At 33.9% G+C, this 22,663-nt stretch overlaps 1 protein-coding gene across 1 annotated transcript in view; it reads left to right on the top strand.

Moving 5' to 3' along the window:
* Positions 1-22,438, top strand: part of LOC149529048 (protein CTR9 homolog) — a 38,646-nt gene extending 16,208 nt beyond the window's left edge. Inside the window, exon 4 of the mRNA XM_089808102.1 lies at positions 21,804-22,438. Coding sequence (XP_089664228.1) covers positions 21,804-22,438 — 635 coding nt within the window. The remainder of the gene's footprint in view (positions 1-21,803) is intronic.
* The last annotated feature ends 225 nt before the right edge of the window (positions 22,439-22,663 follow it).

Here is a 22,663-nt window from a genome sequence, read left to right as displayed (position 1 = left end):
TTGATTCCAAAAACTATAGTTTCTTTGAATCCTAAGGATATTCCTAGTTATATTATCAAGTTCAACATTTGACTTTGGCCTATGAATAATATTAGTTTAAAACACAAATTTTCCTGCACTTATGACTCTACTAGACCAAGGTGAGTATATCTAATCACCAATTACATCTTTAAACTTGACTATTATTTATAGAAAACATATAACTTACATCTTGTAGGTCCTACTCCTAGTTGCAATCAACTTGAAATACAACTAATCTTCTATTCCTATCTTTACTTTAAATTTCATTATCTCCTACGCTTAGTCCTCATACATTTATTTGATTTTCCTACTTCTTCTCTACTTCTAACTTCAATATGTGCTCCTAGTTCTTCTTTATCTAATTCTTTCACTACCACTTCTACCTTCACTCCTAGTTTTTGAATTAAAAATAGCCAAAACTAGGGGGCTTACCCTTTAACAACAAACTGAGCTACTATCAGTAGATAACCATTAAACAAAACTACCCCTTACCACTTACTAAAACAAAAACAAGGTTTCGATCCATAATTAAAAGAGTATCAGTAGGCCTAACATACATACTGCTTCTGTAAAAACCATAAAAGCTATAGTAATATATAAAGAAAGGTTAACATTAGAAATTTTGAGATTAACTATTATAAACAATAACTAAAACAAAGAAAATTCTTTCATACCTCCGTCAGTGGCTATGAGCTAGCCACAGCTGCGGCCACTCCACTATCAATAGACTGTCGCAGATGAGGAGGTGTGTCTGACATCATGAGCTACATGTCATACAATACACGTTACATCTAACATTAAACATAAAATAAATATAATCAAATGAATTAAATTAACATGAAATAATTGTACCTGTGTGAAGCTCGTATGATGTCCATGCTCCGAGTCTATGGTAAAGGTTGAGGGTCTTGTGGAGAACTATGCACATGCATAATTTTTTTGTCAATCCTTAATATGATTACGTAATAAATATATGTATTAATTAAAATGATTAAATTGATACATACCTCAAGACATGTGGAAGGGACAAAAAATGGGCTTGGAGGATCACTGCTAGGCCCAACAACACTCTAACCCTGAATTTTGAACAATGTCAATAGATGCTAATTAATTAATCATTCACTATATATATGAAATGTGATCAAATTAGTAAATTATAATTGTAATTTACCTATGTGTCAATGCCAAATGTGTCATTCAAGAACTGATTGGTGACAAGCCCATCATCTGCACCATCTCCAGCATGAGTGCCAAATGTGCATAGGGATCCGCATGAAGTGCACATGTAACCACGATGCACAGAAGGCTCCCCCTCAACTAATGGGTTCATGGAATGGATGAGGGTCTGCATCAAAGCGTTAATGGTCCCTAGAGTGCTGGCCTCTACATTTTCCTTCACAACTGAAGGAATAGTCACATGCTTGCATTGTGGCTTGACCATAGGTGAGCTAACTACATTAGGGTCACAACGTGCTCTTGGCCTCTCAAATGATGACCTCCCACCTCTACCCTGGGAGTCTAATATATCAAAATAATTGGGGATCTCCCCAAGGACAAACTCACAATATAATTTCTTCAAAAAATACATGGGGACCTCATGATTGTTGCAAGGAGGGGCATCAAAAACCATCCACCATCTATCCCAAAAATTATTTCTAATAGAATCATGTATGCACCAATGGATGGCGAATCATTTAGTACCCTCTCTAATATTATTTTTCTCACCGAGTTTTCTAAATAATGCACATATACTACCTTTTGGTATTTCTTTTTTTTTAACATCTTCATATGACAATTTATTTGCATAAAATCTTTTATGTTCATCCCTCTTAACTTGCCAAATATCTAACTGACCACTAACTAAGGCTATCTGGGTGTTAATGGATTCGAGGGATGATGTCAATTCAACCCTCATTGGATTGGTTTGTCCAGATTCTTTCAACCGAGCAATGAGTCTTTCTAATTTAATTTTGCCTCTCACTATTTCATTTATTATATTTTCTTGTGTCCCTGGCGGAGGTCTTGCAATTCGTTCGGGTTGTGGAATTTGTTGTTCTTCTTAAGGAGGGTTTTGGTTTTGAGATTCTTGAGGGTTTTGACGTTCTTGTGGATTTTTCAGTTGATTATGGACATTTTCTAATAAAAAATCAATTGAAATCCAAATAAATAAACAAATCTAAATGAAATTTGTGAAAACCCTACAAAACAATATTAAAAACCTACAAAACAATATGAAAAACATATCAAACAATGAAAAGTTAGGTTTGTATTACTTATGGCATCATCGTGGGTGCGCTTGTGGTCTTGGATTTCAACGACAAGGAGGCATTTTGGCAAATGGTGGTGAAAATGTTATGTTTCCAACTCGCATACGCGTTGCTCACTATAGGAGTAGAAGAAAATACTAATGAAAATGATGGGCTACAGGTCTCCAACCCATCATATACACTTTTTATGTTTTGGTAATAGTGCGTACGCACTATAGGCGCATGCACTATAGGCGCACGCACTATAGTGCGTGTGTGCTATTTAAAATAGGGAAAAAAAAACTACTTGTCACCTTTCTGGCACCACAAGTTGGTGCATGCACCCTCATATCTATTTTGCATTTATTATGCAAGTATGCAACACTATAATGTTGAATCTTTTAACCAAAGAAATTATCTCTTTTTGCACACTCACATATGAGCTTGGAAATTCACCCACACTTAACCATAGCTTATCTCATCCATCTTAAACCATCATTAACTACACATGCCTTAATTTAACTTATCGGGGGTTAAATATTTTTTTGATTTCATTTCCTCTTGTTTCCTTTAATGAAAATATTGCTTAGATAGATAAAATTTTGTCAGCTACTACAATTGAACTCAACTTGTTTTTAGATGTATCACTTGTTCTTTTCTACCCAAATTTGTGTTCTTGTAGGTGTCTTAACTTTAACAAATCATTCTTTTAATTTCTCTACATGCCCTTTCACATTTTCTTTCTATTTATCACTACTATTTTCATTCTGTCTTCTATAGTTGTTTCTATTCCTTCTATAATTCATGTTCTGTAGAATTATATTATTTATTATACAAAATATTTTTGTATGTCCCAAATTATTACAATTCTGACATGCTATCACATTGTTTGCATATCTAGATTTTGTTTGGTTAATCTTTAATATGCAATCTATACAAATATGTCCAAAATTGTTGCACTTATAATACAATAATTCATTAGTTGTACCAATAGGTCTACTAGCTTTAGGGTTAGTACTACTAAAAAAAATTGTTCAATTATATATTGTCTTTGATGTTACACAAAATATCAAGTCTTTACCAATCAGTGTGTGCTGAGCTCACTCGAGCAATGAAGAAAGTTTCCAATATCTTCCAAGAATTCTAGTGAGAATCAAGTCTAGAGATAGCATCTACAGAGTTCACTCGAGTTCCAAAGGAAGTTTTCAGGAAGACAATGTCTATCAACTTCAGTCGGGCACCAAAAAGAAGTTGGCATAGAGCTTGTGTTAACCGATCTCACCTGGTTACCAAAAGGAATTTAGTTTAGGATGTAGTGTCAACTGAGTTCACTTGATTATCAAAGGAAGTATGAAGAAATTCTTCTATCTTTTAGTGTTGATAGAGCTAGCTTGGCTAATAAAGGATTTTCTTAAGTCAACATTTTTAGAAATATAAGAGGTGTAGCTGAGAGGGGAGGGGTGAATCAGTTACCACTAAAATAAATCCTAAATCCCTTAGATTGCAATATATAACATAAAATTCACTGAAAATATTGATGCTCAGTTAATACACAATCATTTAGTTTATAATAGTAAATGTTGTAACTTGGCAAATGCTAAAATAGCACCAATAACTTGGAAAATGAAAATCTTAAGATATTATTAGTGATTAACCTTATTAACTTAGTTGCATACACATCAAATAAATAACATGAACACAAGTGACATCAAGATTTAACATGGAAACCCAATTTGGGAAAAACCACCAATTGCAACTAGTTATTGATTTTTCCTCTTTTGAAGTGAGTCCTATTAGGAGCCAACCCTGTTAAAGGTTACAAAGCACATTGTTAGGTGTGACCCTATTAGAGGATTTAATCACCCTATAAGGAGTGGCCTTGTTAGAGGTCTTTAGACACTTCAAAAGAAATGTCACCTTGTTAGAGGATTTACAAATAGCTATTAAGCCAACTATGTTAAGAGATTTTAGATCACTGCTATAATGGTTAGAAAGTAACAATGAGATGGCCTAATTTTTTATGCAATTAAATCATAGATTACATATCTCTATTTTTCCTTATAATTTCTCTTTCCTAATCAAATATATCTTTGTAGCTCAACAAGGATATTCTGCTTATCCTTCTAATTTGCTTCCTCTAAGCATCTTCAAATCTTCTATTACTTGCACACATTCAATCCATAGCTTGACCTTATATTTATATCTTCCACATTTTTAGGTTGGCTTGAATACAACTTAGAATACTTAATATTCATCTCTTTGGTTGGCTAGAACCAAAAAACAAATCAATTGAACTCAATATGGAAAAACAAGAAAATCTTTTGTTAGTTGACCCTACTCGGTAGGCACTAACTAAGAAACAAGTTTCCTATGTTAACCAAGTGAACTTGGTTAAGACTTCATATACACAAAGTTCCTTTAGTAACCAAGTGAGCTTAGTTAACACCAGTTCCATCCAACATTTCCTTCATAAACTGAGTGATCTCAGTTAACTCTCAACTTCTTCTAGCTTTCCTATGTCTAGCTTTCCTATGTCGCTCACATGAACTTAGTAGCCATTGTCTTCTAAACTAGGCAAGCTCTGTAATTCTCATAAGTCATAGGAAACTATCTTCATCACTTGAGTGAGCTTAGAAAACATTAACTAGAAATGATATGACATTTTGTGTAAAATCAAAGGAAATACACAATTAACCAATTATTTTCAACAATCTCCCTCTTTGGCATTGATGGCAACACAACATGTCATAATACAATGAAATTTTAGAGAGAGAATAAAGTAAAGAATACATCTTTAGTTTGATTCTAATTCTCATCCATGAGAACTCCCTCTACCTTTATTTTTTCCCTATGTCAGCAAAACTCTATCTTTAATAACTTGTTCTGATTACAAACTCATCCTTTTGATATCAGATCAATTTCTCCCTCTTTCATATCTTTTTAGAAAATTTTTGGGATATGACAACAAACTTTCCCTCTTTGACATTTCATGCCAAAGACAATATTTAGAGAATATTAGTGTACCTTATGTACTAATTCATATGCAATGTACCCTTTTCAATATTGCATCAACTAACTAATCTTCAACATGCTCTGGTTGATGCATCACTAGACTTCATTTAGTGAGCTTCAGATAGGGGAATGACCCCTAACTTACCCCTTAGATACAAAAAGGCATCCTTAGGTAATGGCTTAGTGAATATATCTACAATTTGTTCTTTAGTATTCACATATTCCAATCTTACCTCTTTATCGTGTACCAATTCTCTCAAAAAATGATATTTTATAGCAATGTGCTTGGTTATGGTATGCATCATAGGATTCTTTGATATATTAACTACACTAGTGTTATCACAGAATATAACCATTGGATCCTTGATTTCTATCTTCATACCTACCAACAATTACTTGAACCAAACAACATTGGAATAATTAACTACTACTGCTAGATTGTTTGCCTCTATTGTACATTGAGAAATACAATTATTCTTCTTGCTTGTACTAGACACTAGTCTTATACCAAGAAAGAATGTTCCACCACTGGTACTCTTCTTGTCACCAACACTTCCTTCCCAATCAACATCTATAAAGGCTTTCAAATCCAGATTGCCTCCTTTTTTGTACCATAATCCAAGTCTTCAGTACCCTTCAAATACCTCATGATTCTTTTAATTTCCATCATATGATTTTCTTTGGGATTTTTTGAGAATCTTTCCACCATACCAACTACTAATGCAATATCAAGCCTTACGTGTACTACATATTGAAATTTTTCAATAATTGATCTATATGTGGTCTAATCTACCTCTTTGAAATCATCATGTTTGGAAAGCTTATGTCCAGTAGAAATAGGTGTTCTAACTAGTCTTGAATCTTCCATTCCAAACTTCTTTAGTATCTCCTTAATATATTTAGATTGAGTAATATAGATACCATCTTTCTTTTGTTGGATCTGCAATCCAAAAAATAATTTTATTTCTCCAAACATGGACATCTAAAACTCTTTACTCATCTCTTCTAAAAATGCCTTGCATAAATCATCATTTCCTATAAATAAAGTGTCATCCATAAAGATTTCTACCAATACAATTTTCTTGTCTGATCCTTCTTTGATATATAGGCTACTGTTAGCATATGTTCTTTGAAAACCAATCTTTATCAAGTAGTTATGAAGTCTTCCATACCAAGCTTTGGGAGCTTTCTTCAGACCATACAATGCTTTGTACAATTTGTAGACCACATCCCTTTTTATAGGATCCACAAAACCTTTAGGTTGTTCTATGTAGACTTCCTATTAAAGAATACCATTTAAGAATGCAGATTCTACATCCATTTGATAAACTTTAAATCCTTTGTGTGTGGCATAAGAAAGTAAAGTTAGAAAACCTTTTAATATAGCAGCAAGAGAAAAAGTTTCACCATAATCAATACCTTCTTCTTGAGAATAACCTCTGCATACTGACCTTGCTTTGTTTTTGAAAACTTCTCCATCTTCATTCAACTTGTTTTTGAAGACCCACTTTATGCAAATCACATTTTTATCCTTGGATCTAGAAACAATGTTCCAAGTATTATTCCTTTCTATTTTTTCTATCTCTTCATTCATTTCTTCAATCCAAAGCATCTTTAACATTTCTAGGTTCAAATTCAATAAGAAAATATGTACCTTTCAATGTGTTTCTTGTCATTGTACCATCATATTTGTTTCCAATGATCTATTTGTGCATGGTGCCTTATGACATATCTTGCTAATACAAGTACTTTGGATTTATAACTTGTTTCACATTGCTCAACATGATCTTCAAGCTTGGGTTCCACCATCTATAACTCAAATCCATCTAATCACTCAAGTTGCACTAGCTACAACTCAATAGCTTCTGATTGTGACTCGGGTCCTTCAGATTGTGACTCAAGTTGTATTGGTTGCAACTTGTTAGATTTTGGAGATTTTGGGGACTTGGGAGGTGAAATTTTTTGACTTCCAATTTGATTTGGAAATGCATCAGGCTCATAGTGAATAAACCTTCTGTAGTCCTCAGGTTCTTTGCTGCTCTCTTCTTCAATCCTTTCTATAAACTCATCAATTCTAACATGTACACTTTCTATGATCTTATGAGTTGCCAAATTTAGACATTTATATGTTTTACTTCTATAGTAGTATCCTAGGAATATTCCTTCATCACCTTTGACATCAAATTTACCTTTCCTAGATTCTTTTAAGATATAACATTTTCTCCCAAATACTTTCAAGTAACTTACATTAGGTGTGTAGCCATACCATAGTTCATAAGGAGTTTGATTTGAGTCTTTCTTCAACTGTACTATGTTTAAGGCATGCACTACAATACTGATTTCTTCCTTCTAGTATTTGATTGCAACATTCTTCTCTATCATTAAGGTTCTTGCACAAACCATGATGGATTTGTTCCTTCTTTCAGCTATGTCATTTTTTTGTGATGTACCGGGGACTGATACTTGTCTCCTAATTCCTCTTTCAATGCAAAAATTCATTGAACTCATTGGAAATGAATTCACTACCTTTTTCATGATCTTAAACACTTCATCTTCTTTCTAGTTTCCTTCTCTACTCTTGCCAAATACTACTTAAATTTTTAAAAAGATTCAGACTTTTATTTTAAATACATTACGGTCATTATTCTAGAATAATCATCAACAAAAAGAAAAAAAATCTTATCTCCATTATAGCTCTCTATTCCAATAGGTCTAAAAAGCTTAGTATGAACTAGCTCAAAGAATTCTTTTGAATGATAGTTTTTTCTTTTGAAACTAGTCTTTCCCATCTTTCCAATTTGACAATTTTTGCATAGACCCATATCAGGTTTCCTCAAACTAGGAATACCTCTTGCTCTTTTTCTTTCCTTATCTTGACTAGATTATCAAATTTCAAATGACACAACATTTTATGCCATAACCAAATTTCTTCTATTTGAGCAATGAAACATGAAGTATCACTAAGATCTAGGTAGAATAGGTTACCTTTTATTTGTTTACCAGACCAAACTAGATTTCCTTTTCCATCTGGCATCTCATCCTTCCCATTCATGAATTCTACCTTGAATCCAATGTTATTCAACTGTACCGCACTTAATAGATTATGATTTAGTCCTTCCACCCAATAGGATTTGTCACATATAAGTTCATTGGTTAGTAAAATGCAACCTTTTCCTTTTATGCAACAAAGTTAATTATTTCCAAATCTCACACTTCCACCATCATAATGTTCCATATGTTCAAACTTTGTTTTTTCACCAGTCATATGATGTGAGGAACCACTATCAATAATCCATGTATCATTTTTACTAACATGAGAAATAAGTGTCATCTTATCTGATTCATCTTTTACAACTATATTGACCATTTCATCATTATCATTGGTATTATAATCTTTAGCCATAAAACAAGATTCCTTACCTTATCCTTGTAGTTCTTGTAACTCTTGAATTCCTTCTTGCCTTTGAACTTACTATTTTTCTTTTCATCTTTCCCTTCTCTATTTGGACACCTAGCAACAATGTAACCAACTTCTTCACATGAAAAATAGAATAGAGGAATTTTACCTTTGTACTTTCCTCTACCTTTGAGATATTTCTTAGCAAGTAGAGCTTTAATAATTTCAAATCACTATTAGAACTTTCTTCCTCCTCTTCCCTTTCTGATTGCTTGGCTTTTTATTTTCCACCTTTCTTCTTGAGTGAAATATTGGCTTCAAATGTAGACTCAATACCTTTGGAACAAGGAACATAGTTATCATAGTTATCTAATTCAAAAGCTATCAATCTTCCCACTAGAGCATCCAAACTAATCTTATTATTTGGATCAAATCTCATTTCTTGAATAGAAGATAATCTAATTGCATAGATAGGAAGAACGGTTCTAAGTACCTTTCTTACAACTATTTTATCATCAATATATCCTCTAGAGGCTTTGATTGCACTTACGCTTTCTTTGATTGGCTCAACATATGCTACAATGTTTTCATCGTCTCTCATCTTCATCTAATCAAACTAGCCTCTAAAACTTTCTTCTTTGGCTCTTCTTACATTATCATCACCTACATAGATATCATTTATTTTGGTCCACATTTCATGAGTAGTACTATTGTTGGCCTATTTTCTTGTATGTGCCTTATGATTGCCCCATGAAAGAAAAACCAAGGTCCTTTGCATTGATCTAGTAGTCCTAAATCAAAACCCTAGTTTAATTTCCTAAAGGATAGGTTAGAACCCTCATTTTGTGCCCTAGTTTTCAAAAGGGTTAGTGTTTTCAAATTGGCATGGGAGTGCATTATATCCTAAGATTTTCTTTTGTCATAAAAGATAACTTTATTTTATTTTCCATAATAAACCCTTTAATTTCTAAGCAATCATTGATTAGGGTTGTATTTCATATGTTTCAAAGGACAATCTTTGTCAGCTATTGATCTAAAGCAAGATCAATGAATAATGCTTGCCCACATTATGGAGATGCAAGAGACTTAAGTAAAGTAGGGAAGTGTCATTGCGACACATGTCCCTTAATGATGTCATAACCCTGTCATGTCACAATGTCCTGACATCCTCTACTTTTATGCTTTCTCATTGGTTGTTTCCTACAACATGGGTGAGTCTTTTCATAGTTCTCTACACTGTTGAACTGTGCTAGATCAATGATCAGTGCTTTACCTTTAATGAAGTTGATAAAATCTTAAACAATGTAGGGAAGCACCTTATTGAAACCTATCTGAGATGACGATAGTTGATATACTGTGAGCAGACCTTGATGTGTTTTCTATCCACCGTTAATCTTTTAGAGATCTATGGTTGGCACTTTCCTACTTGATCAAGATGCAAAGGTTTTAAACAATGTAGGGAAGCACCTTGTGGATACGTGTCCACAATGAAAAGTTTCTATAATGATGTCATCATTTCTATTTCATACTATCAAAAAAGTTTGGATTGTGCCACTGTTGATCTTTCAAAGATCAATGGTTGGACTTGCCTACATTGTGAAGATGATCGACAGATAAGTAAAGTGGGGAAGTGCCTATCTGACACATGGTAAAGGATGACATTCTAGACCAACTTTTCAAAAGGTAGTAAGGAGGTTGCTTGTGTGGTAGTTTTTAGAGTGTACTATTCTATGTGGAGATTTTATATTGGTTGGAGAAGCTAACTGGGTGTTAAAGCAAGACAAAGTTATTTGATCGTTGATCTTACCAAGATCAAGGGTTGGCACTTGCCCACATTATGAATATGCAAGAAATTTAAGAAATGTGAGGAAGTGCTAACTTGACACGTGGCAAGTGGGACCAACTAAAACCAAGGTGTGCCAACATGTGATAGGTTGGAAGAATTATTACACCAGTTGGATTACACTTTTTAACATGTTACTGCAAAGATGTTTTATTTTCCTTACCATTGATCTGAGGGAAGATCAATGGTCAGCGCTTGCCTTCATTATGGAGATGCAAGAGATTTAAAAAATGTAGGGAAGCACCTATTTGACATGTGGCTGGATCTTTAAAGCCATAAAGCAATTTTGTGTTTTGAAATTGGGTCATCCGATGTTATGAGACCGACAGATAAAATTCAAATTTGAGTGTGACATGCAAATAATGGCTAATGGAAGTTAATGTCACTCATAGCTCATTCATCTGATCTTAATGCATGAATATAATTCATGAACCCACCATTATTGAATCACCAAATCATGAAAGGTTATCAGAGCACAAGGATTTTCTAGAGCTAGGGCACAAAATTTTACCAGGTGCTCAGTGAATTACAACAAATTTTAATAGGAAAGAGACATAATTTAGTGGGTAAGTGACTTACATCCCCCTAAAGTCAAGAAATTGGTGTTGTGTGAAATTTAGAGTTTTCAAAAATGCCTCCGTGAAAGGAATTCTCTAGACATACCAACTATCTCAAGAGGTTTGTCCATGATGATTTTCTTGAGCAATTCCCCCCATTTGTGCATGAAATAACAATGGGAAGGGAGTTCATTCCAAAGAAACCTAGGTTGATAGTTGTAGAGTGTTTCTATGATAAGGAAAATAATTTGAGAGATGCTTAGATTTCCATGGGAGGAATAGAATTGTTCAAGAAATGATTTTTTGAAAGAAACCTAGATACCCCTTTAAGTAATGTCTGGGAGTTCGACATTGGAAAATTAGTAGTCCCTGGGGTTTTCTTTGATAGTGATCTACTGGTTGACCTAGCTAAGAAATATGATCAAATTACCAGGTTTGTGAAGAATTATACTGGTGCCAATTTATTTAGGGTTTTTCCTAAACTTATTCATGAAGTTTTCAACCTCAACCCTAACCATGCTGTGCACAAGATCATTGACATGGATGACCTTCAAGCAAGGTATGATGCACAGAGAGTGTACCTGAGAATAGGGCTTTTGCAACAACATTTCACCAAGATTGGAACATTAATTTTAGTTACACCCTCTACCCCGGAGCCATTGATGAGGAAAGTTTTCATTCCTAGTGCTCAAGCTTTTTACTTTTCCCTATGCCAAGTCTTTGGGATGGATGAAGGGGAACACATCCCAAGCTCTATGGTCTTTATTATGGCTCAAACATTATAGTTTGGAATGAGCAATATTTTAGATTTTGCCTCTTTTCTAGTAGAAGAAATTCACAATGGTTTGGTAGGAATATCAAAAGGGGAGGTAAATGGACCCTTTTGCTAGTACTCCTTGCTCATGCATATATGTCTTTTCAAGGGAGATACCTTTTTCTCTAAAGGTATGGAATTGGACTTGCCTAGAGAAGGTGAAAAGTTACCAGTCCAATTGTGGAGAGTTGATATGACTAGGGAAGCTAGAAATGCCAGTTTTGTAAGGTTTGACAAGTATTTTGCATCTAGGCTTAGATTACTTTTGAGAGGGGATACCCCTAGAATCCCATAGTCACTGTTAGAATTGGTCAGAACCAAGGACCATGCAAAGGGTCTTTTGGTTAGTCACAATTAGGGGGATATAATCCCATATAATATTTCTATAGTGATTAGAGTTTATGGTTTTTTGGGGAAGCCTCATGTTTAACCTTTCCATGTGCCATTGAAGATAGGGATAGTAGAATTGTTGTGGTAGATCGAAACTATTGAGGAGAGAGACATGATTGGTAAGGATAAAGGCACTTTCTTCCCAATTGCTACTCTAGCGAATGATTTTGTTTTTGTGAGGAAGGGATGGAGACATCTCAATTTATTTTTGAATAAGTACAATATGGAAAAATCCCACGCAAGGTACATTGACCCAGAGGGATTCTTTGATCTTTTGAGAGAAAGGACAAAAGACACCTGTATCATATAGCAAGTGTATTTCCTTGAAGATGTTATTAGGAATATCTTCTCATTACAAGAACAAGAGGTGAGGAAAGAAAAATGGATAGTATTCAGAAAAGTTTTGGAATTCATTAATGCATTTGACTCTGATTATGATCCTTCAAAAGCTAAAAAATATTGGGGAGCCAAAATGCATGTATTGATAAATAATTTTACAACAATAATGCAAACCATGAATAAGAAGAAGGCTACATATGTCAAAGCATATCTTGATAGAGTAGTAAAGGTATAGAAAAGAATAAATAGCAGAATGATAGTTTCTCCTAGTGAGTATACATTGTAGAAGAGGGTAGGGTATGTAATAGTTCAAAACATACAACAAGTTCCCCCTCATAGAAGACCAAGGCAAGAGAGCCCACCTACAGCTAGTGCTTCAAAGAGGTAGAAACTGGAACAAGGATCCCTTTCTTGTGCAGAAGAGTATTCCTTGAGTCAAACCCCAATCAGAATAGAGGATGAAGCATCCTTAAGAGAATAGCTTGTTGGGTGATGCGACGCGCTCCCCTACCCACAGGTGTTTAATTATGTGGTGTTCCATGTTCACTAATAGTCATGGCTTTTGGTGCAATGGAAAATGGGCCCTACAATTGGTATCAGAGCCTGGTTTTGGCCTGGTCATGGGTTCAAATCTCCCCGGTGCCTTCCCGACCCGCGTAAGCACCTAGTATGCACATAGAGGGAGAGATTGTTGGGTGATGCGACGTGCTCCCCTACCCATAGGTGGTTAATTATGTGGTGTTCCATGTTCACTAATAGTCATGGATTTTGGTGCAATGGCAAATGGGCCCTACACAACTGAGACAAATAGGTGGAGAAGGGGATGTAATTGTCACTTCTATAGACATGGAAAGAGGAGTACCTCAAGAGCCTCTTGTGCCCTCCTTAGACCTTACAATTGTTGAATATCAAGGTAAGGAGATAGACCCAATAATTGCTCAAGCTTCTTAGAAGTTTATAAATGATGAAAATTTTGTTAAGTCTAGAGCTTTTGCACAATTTTTATGGAGAAAGAATATAGGAAATTTTGATAAGGTATGCAAGAAAATAAAGGCAGAGTAGCCAAGTAAACCAGATTATGTCATTGAAGAGGAGGTAAAATCTAAGTTTTTGAGTGATTTTGCCCAGCTAACACCCGAGATCATGAGACAGTTAGTTAAGGAGTCAGGGGTCTTAATTTTTCCTGAGTGGGGCATAGCTAATGCTATGATCTTTCACTCAATTAGAAAAGAGAAGAATGTACAATATAAAATAGAGGAGGAAATACTGCAGACACACAAGGGAATCAAATTCAATGATGACCACCAAGCCCTAGTAATTTGGTCAATTGAAAAAAGAGATAAAACTAGAATGCAAGACATTTCTAGTGCAGAGTATACTAGTACTCTTATAGTATATAGGGCTGATGAAGTGACCAGCCAACAAATTTTTGGAATGACTTCAGAAATGGTAAAATTTGGGAATGTAGTGTTTGGAAAAGAACAAAACAAGTTATTAGAACTGAATGCTAAATTTTAAGAAGTTCTAAAGGCCTATGAGGATAGGGGAAAACATATACAATTATTGGAAAATCAAGTGTCTCAGATGGACAAGCAACTTGGGAAGAGAAAGGTGGGAGAATCCAGCAGGCCAAGAATTGTATACCCCTAGCCACTAGTTGAACAATTCAAGTCAACCCCAATTGTATAAATACTAGACACCCCATAGAGGCCTAAGTTCTATACTATAGAGAAATATGAAGAAGAAATGGAGAAATTAAGGGAAATGCATATAGAACTAAATAATTAGTATGAAGAAAAACTCAAGCAAGCCATTATGTACTTAGTAGATAGAATTGAGTGGCAAACATTTTATGATCAGTTGACAAGAATTGTGGCTATTTGGGATGATATAAAAGGAGATGAAGATAAATTGAGACTCATTGTATAGAAGCAGAGTGAGAGAAATAATGACATTATTGCTATGTGCATATATGTCATCCAATTGCCATGTCATCAAATAGAAAAGTTTTTTTATCTACTTAATAGGTTGGAGGATTTTGATAGTAAATGGGTTTCTATTCAAGAAAGAATAAAAATTTTCCTCTTCAAGTATATAGCTGAGAAGTTTGACCTTTTTCCTAGTGCTCTCAAAAAGGTTGATAGAATAAAAGAAAAGGAAGAATGGAAAAAGGAGTTAGATGAGATACTGTGCCAAAGAATAAACAATGTTGTAAATGAAAAGGGGCATATAATATGGGAAACCAATGAGGAGCTAGTTAAAGTGTGGTTATTTTATAAAGACATCAGAAAGGACCTCATTGAAATAGAAGTAGTTGAAAAGTTTGTAAAATGGTACAAAGAGAAACTCTAAGCTTTGATTGGCTAGATGACACTACTTTCAATGAGCAAAAAGAACATTTTTTGTCTGCAGAATAGATGGCAAAAAATGATGGGGAAGAGGAAGATGTAGAGGTAACTGTTACTTTACTAGTTAATGATGAAGACAATGAGAACCCCCGAGTTGAGGTGAGCTTACAGGTAACAGAATAGGACACATCACTTTCAAGCCTAATAGCCATGTACTCAGAATAATTAGAGTGATATGAGAACAAATCATTGATTTAACAGTTTTTGATGTATAACAAAAAAGTAGCCCACCTAAAAGGAATATTATGATGTAAAGACTTTTCTATTACAAATTTTTTTTTTCCTTTTGTGGTTGTTTGTAAAGTGTAAATATCTTTGTCAAAGGGACAACTATCAGTTCTCTATGCCTGAAGCTTGTTGCATTTCACACTATATAAGTGAGATCCTAGGGCTAGAGAAGGGGTCTAAAATCTTGTATAATTTTTTATTTTTCAAGAAAAGTACAATTGGTCCATTTGTGTGTAGTTTTTTGGAGTTTTCTTTCAATTGTGTACTCTCTGATGATATATAGAAATGACAGAATCAGCAAGATATTCTGGGCTTTTCATTGAGTTTTTATTGGTCATTGTATCAATCTTCTAAAAGGATCATACAAAGGGGTACTTACACTATATCTTTTTCACCAATTTCTATCTCCATTTTATGATTTTGTCTACTTTGAGGTCATTTGAATAAGCTTTAATTGATTGAATGTAGTTTGGATGGGTTGTATACTGGTTCTATTGTTGCTTTTAATTCAAGGAGTTATGGAAATGCTTTAGTAAATCAGTAGAGTTTATGAGTTTATGAAAGGGATATTTCATAAGAATGGAAATGGGTGATTACAATTGATAGATTAATCTACAAGTTATTTGAATTAGATCTCCTATCAATAGTTGACCTTTTTCCCAATGGATAAGGCACCAGTCACATAAATTAGAAGTGAGTGAGAGTAAATTCTACCATTACATATCCAATCCATTATAAAATCAAAATCAATTTTATTTCATTTTGATTCAAGGTTGTAAATGCTATTTAGCACTCATTTATATCTAATTTTTGAGTCTTAGGTAGCTACTATTTCAAAAAATAGTTGTAAACCCAAGGAGAATTGTGACAAAATTTTCTTATGAGGGATGTATATGAATCAAAAATTATCAAGAATTGCATAAACTATGTATATGTTAGGGATAGAAGATGAGAATCAGAATGAAACTAATATAATTATCATACAATAGTATTCATTTGAATCATCCCCTAGGTATACTCACCTTGGTTCTATAGAGCCTAAAGAGTAGAAAACCATTCTTGGTTTTGTTGAAGTTGGATCCAAGCGGTTTACACACATAATTGTTAATAGGAAGTAGCTAATCCTTAGATTATGTGAGTATTATCACTTTGGTATTGAGCATTTTGTTGTTCAAGAGTTTTAAACACCAATAACTACAAACTTTAACCTCATCAAATTCAGCATAGTTAAGAGAAGAAGAAATATCAATCATCATGATGTTATGATTTTTCTTTTCAGTAATCTCTTCAACTGGCAATGTTCTAGTAGGATTTTTGTAAGCATTTTTCAAGTATTTTAAACTTGAATCACTAATGGTTTCGAAATGCAACTTTATAAGTTCCTAACATGCTGCAATGTTTCCTATGTTTAACTTGGGAATCTCTCTTTTGTAAGACATCTTGATCCTTAGCTTAGGTCCTTGAAACCATCACTGTAAGCACCAAAAGCTCTGATACCAATTTTTGGAAATATAAGAGGAGTAGCTGATAGGGGAGGGGTGAATTAGTTACTACTAAAATAATTCCAGATCTCTTAGATACCAATATATAACATAAACTTCAAAGAAAATACTTATGCTCGATTAAGACATAGGCACTCGATTTATACTAGTAAATGTTGTAATTTGAAAACACTAAAATAGCACCAGTAACTTGGAAAATGCAAATCTTAAGATATAATTAGTGATTAACCTTATTAACTTAGTTTCATACATAAAAAATAAATAGCATGAACATATAAGTGACACCAAGATTTAATGTGGAAACCCAATTTGGAAAAACCACCAATTGCAAGTAGTTACTGATTTTCACTCTTCTAAAGTGAGCCCTATTAAGATCCAACCTTGTTAAAGGTTACAAAACACACTGTTAGGTGTGACCTTGTTAGAGGATTTAATCACCTTGTTAGGAGTAGCCTTGTTAGAGATCTTTAAACACTTCAATAAAAATGTCACCTTGTTAGAGGATTTACAAATACCTATTATGCAAACTTTGTTAAGAGATTTTAGATCACTGGTACAATTATTAGAAAGTAACAATGAGATGACTTGATTTTTGATGCAACTAAATTTTTTACTATAGATCTCTATTCTAGCTTGTAAATTATCCTTCCTAATGGAATGTATCTTTGCAGCTCAACAAGGATATTCTTCTTATCCTTCTAGTTTGCTTCCTCAAAGAATTTTCAAATCTTCTATTACTTGCACACATTCAATCCATAACTTAACCTTATATTTATATATTACATAGTGTCAAGTCGGCTTGAATACAACTTAAAATACTTTATATTCATCTCCTTAGTCGGCTAGAACCATAAAACAAATGAATTGAACTCAATATGCCAAAACAAGAAAATCCTTTATTAGTCAACCTTGCTCGGTAGACATTAACTATAAAAGATTTTCTTGTGTTAACCAAGTGAACTTGTCTAACACTGCACATTTGCAAAGTTCCTTTGGTAACCAAGTGATCTTGGTTAACACTGGTTCTATCCAAAATTTCCTTCACTAATATCTAGTAAGCTCGATTAACATTCAACTTCTACTAACTTTCCTTTGTCGCCCGAGTGAACTCGGTAGACACTGTCTTCTGAACTAGGCAAGCTCTATAATGCTCGACAGGCACAGAAAACTATCTTCATTACCTGAGTGAGCTCATAAAACATTGACTAGAAATGATATGACATTTTGTGTAAAATCAAAGACAATACACAATTAACCAATTGTTTTCAATATGAATATTTAGTTTGATAAATTTATTTGTTAAGTCTAGCCTACTTAAGGGATGAATATTGAATATTTGTAAGTGTATTCAAGCCTACTTGATAATGTAAATGATATAAGTATAAGGTCAAGTTGTCGGATTGAAAAGATAAACCAAGGAAGTGAATTGGATCGATAACAGAGTATCCTAAGTTGACAGAGCTAAAAAGTTTTATCTAATAAAAAAAGGATCAAGTATTCAAGCTAGAATAGAGATCTAAAATCAGAAATATAGTTGCATCAGTAATCAGGTTGTATTAGTGTTATTCTCTAATAATTGTAATAGTGTATTGAATCTATTAGCAAAGTTAGCTTAACAACTATTTTCCAAATCCTCTAACAAGGTGGCATTTCCAGATTGAAGTATCTAAAGACCTCTGTTAGAAATGGAAAAAGAAATATGTAAGTAAGCAATACCAGGAAAGAATCTAAGTGAGTAAATGCATGAAAAGATATTACCATAAAATAGGAGAGAGAAAGCTTCAAGCTCCAACACCATGAGACAAGATATTTGGAAAGGGGAAAGCAAAGAAAACCAAGAAAACCCCTTGTGACATTATGAATGAGGCATGAAAAGCCTAAGAAGAAAAAGAGAGAGATAGAGAGCAATGCTCATACAATAATTGAGAAGAGGAAGAAACCTCACTGTTAAATGAGATAGGAGGGTCATCTCTTAAATAGAGATGAGAGAGAGGAGTTAGAATGTAACTCCCATGTCTATGAATGCCACCATTCATATGTGTGTGAGGCCAAGTGTGAGATTCCTCTTAAGGAGGAATAATCTAAAATTAGAAATTACATTACATATTTATCCTCGCATATTCCACTAGATGACAAAATAAGATGTAGTGGAAAAAGGACAAAAAAGAAATATATTAGGATACCTTGGCTTATATCCTAATATATTATAATAATAAATAAAGGAGGTCTAATCTTGGTTTATAAATACACCAAGGAAAGATTACAACTTCTAACACCCCCCTTTAATCTTTACTTGGGGTAATTACATCAAAGGGTATTAAACCCATAATTTACAAAAATCTGAAACTTAATCTTCAATATGAAGTAATTTGATTGTCTTCAAGCCATATGGAACATTTATAGATCCAAGAGAAGCACATGAGTCCTTTGAATGTGATCAAGTGGAAGCATAGACACATCCTCATATGTGAAAAATCGAGAAGGTTCCTTGATGGATCACCTGAAAAAAGAACAACACGACAAATATCCACAAGTAGAATGCCATCATATATGCAAATTCGAAATCCTTTTGAATAAGGATAATAAGGCTCTCATAGAGAAACAATGAGTAAAACATGTTACCACAAAACAATGGAGATAACCTGATATCAAGATAAATTATATGCTCAAAAAATTGTCAACAAGGACAAATTGAGTAAAAAGTTTGATCAATGCTCTCATGAAAAGAATATTATACTAATGCACAAATGACCACAGACAAGGCCAACTAATGATACGTGCATCAACATTGCATCAATCACGTGGATATAGACAGTCCACTTAATGAATCATCCCACTGCAAGTTAATGGGGACGTCCCTCCATAACATGCATGACTCATGATCTAAGCAATAATGTATGCAGATCATTATCACATTAATATATGGAAATAACATAAAGGAGAGACATGCTGATCAAAATAGAATTATCATGATTTGTTAAGATAATCAAAAGAATGGATTATGAGGATATAACAACATATTGCCTTCAAATTGGATCAAATCATCTGAATTTGGAGAGAAAACTCCAATAATAACATCCTCTTCATTGAGGAACAAAAATGGAACAACATGGAGGGAAACTCCATAAAAATATTATCCTATCAAAATGGAACAGATAGGATCAAATCGAGGGAAACTCCATATAAAATGAGTGCATACTAATATAGGATGGAGGAATACTCCATGGGCCAGATAAGGAAACTATATATCAGTTATACTGAGAGGACCTACATAGTTATCCTTGAAAAAAATTGGCTCCCTATGCAACTCAAAAAAAAATATCATATAAATCATGTATATCAATGGTATAACACCATAAAGTGCCAACATGGGCATAGAAAAATGCTATAAAAGCATAAAAGTGCAACTATGGGCACATCAAAATATCAAAATGAAGGCAAATGTGTAAGATTACTCATAATCCAATCAAAATTAAGTAAAATGAAGAGATTTATAGATATTAGGTATAAAAATCCATTAAGGGTAAACATGGGTACTCAATTCATTTGTAAATTTGAACAAGTTCATTTGAAATAAGCATATACAAGAGACTTTAATAATCATTGTAGTCATAATAGTTTGTATATTTATCTAGGTATATATGTGTGCACCCATATATACTTGAATAAATATACTTAAAATATCATAGTATGAAATCACACAAGTACAATTATTAAATGATAGCTTGATGCTAGAAAAATGATTACCCCCCCTTTTTTTTTTATATATATAGAATAATTAGCTTGATGTTGAATACCTTGGTTCAAAATATAATCTCAAAGTAATAAAAACATAAAGTCATGGGGCTAGAAAAGATCTCCCCATATTCCTCATACATATGCCTCCAGGATTGGAATAAAACATTAAGAAAGATATAACTATGTTCATATAGATCAATTAACTCAAATCATTAAATAATGAAGGCAATAGAGTACAAAAAAAAGTAGAAATAGTTAAACTTTAATTAGTTTTAATATTAAATTCTAAGAAAACTTTTCAAAAAAAACTTAACTTCTCGTTTTTTATTTAAAATCACGTAAAGGAGTAAGAGAGATTTTGAAAAAAATATTGCACTTGTCTGACAATGAATGATTACATGCCAAAAATAGGTTGACAAGAGGCAATAATAAAAGTAAATGATGATTACATGCCAAAAATAGGTGGACAAAAGGCAATGACAAAAGAAAAAGATGCCTCTGTCAAGAACTAAAAAAAAGAAGAAAGAATCTTGCAAAAAAAGACAAGCAAAAAAGTTACTAGAAATAGTAGAGATATGTTATAGCACACTGACAAAGGGGGAGAGAGCAGCAATCAGTCTAATTCTGCTTTTAAAAATTCTCACCATAACAAGAAATCATCTAAAAAAAACTGAAAAGAAGCAGAGAAACACATCTTAAATTGAGGAGAAGGAAAGACAAGGGTTCATTGCGAACCCAAAAAGAATGGCAAAAATTCATTTCAAAGGCATCTGAAATGCCCAATTGTTGATCTTCACCCATAGAGAGATCTGCCAGGCACCCGATGTCAACAGCGGAATTTTATCATATATTACAGCGAGCGAAGAGACCTTTAGGCCAAGAAAGAAGAATCAAACAACAATTTCTGATATTGGGAGATGGAAGGGGAAAAGTAAACGTGCTTGTGAGCACTAAGGATAGTAATTAATGAACATGAATGGCCAAGATCCTGTGTCATCAAAAATGATGTAGAATTCCCAGAATACTTTTCGTACTTAAAACCAAACAAAAAAAACTTGGTTGCAAGTTATACGAAAATGCAAACTATGTGGATATCACATAGTGGCATCACCTCCATCATCAACAATCAGATATGGGCTGCCACCGGGACCCCAGTCCAAAGCCCTCTCTCTACACCACCAGTATTCCTGGAGTGTCTCTCCCTTCTAGGCAAACATAGCTTTAGTAATAATATACTAATCATTCAAAAACCACTTTATCTCAAGCTGGAATTGAAGCTTACTTCTGTGCTCCTTTCTTGACATCCAGGCCATAGATTTTACGATGATGTTCCATTACTGCAGAGACCATTGCCAGCAAGCCTTGTCACAACATTTGGCCTAAAAATAACTTCAAAGGTTCAAGAAAACATTGGTAGGTGCTGGAAAAATTCACCAATTACACCAAACAATTCATCGATTCAAGATACTACATCTGGAAAGTATTTTGAAGAGGATGCACTAGCATCCAACAACAGCCAAATAGGAAAAATGGAGGTTAATGAGGGTTTAGATCATGTAAGGGGGTCATTTCAATGTGGAGAGGTTGAAAATCCAATGTTTATCCTTTCCTCTCTTGGTCAAAGGAATCTGGGAAGAAATGTAGGCTATGTTAGTGATAAAGTCTGCCCTGTTTCCGCATCTGGGGAAATGCGTCAAATTGGTTCCCTAAAAAACTTTACAGGTAGAAACACAAAAAAAGTTGAGGAAAGAAGCCAATGCCTAACATCTAATTTCCATGGAATCATAGGTACTCTTGCAAAAATGACAGAAAGAAAGTGTTTGACAAGCACGAGTTTTCAGAACAATGATAATTCAGCCACATCAGGAAGTACTGATTCCTTGGAGCTCACTAATGGTTTACTGCAAGAACTGGACATAGTTGATGGGTCGATTGGCTGGTAGGAAGCATGTCCTAATTCTCTAGGAACAGGGAATTCCTCTCCAAACTACAGTTCTTCGACATTGTTATCAGGCGAATCAGTTTCTCCTATGAGGAATGTAGTTGATAGTTCAAGAAGAGGAAGGCAGATGCAAGATGAGGGTTCAAGTGTAGGAATAAAAGCAACAGATGAAGAAAAATGCACAAGCCCCGTCATAAAGGAAAATTATTCACACTTAATCGAGCAG

The sequence above is a fragment of the Cupressus sempervirens genome, chromosome 11, assembly GCF_028749045.1.
Source record: "Cupressus sempervirens isolate cs-2001-9-10 chromosome 11, ASM2874904v1, whole genome shotgun sequence".
NCBI lineage: Eukaryota > Viridiplantae > Streptophyta > Pinopsida > Cupressales > Cupressaceae > Cupressus > Cupressus sempervirens.
This window is presented reverse-complemented; position numbering and strand designations above follow the sequence as displayed.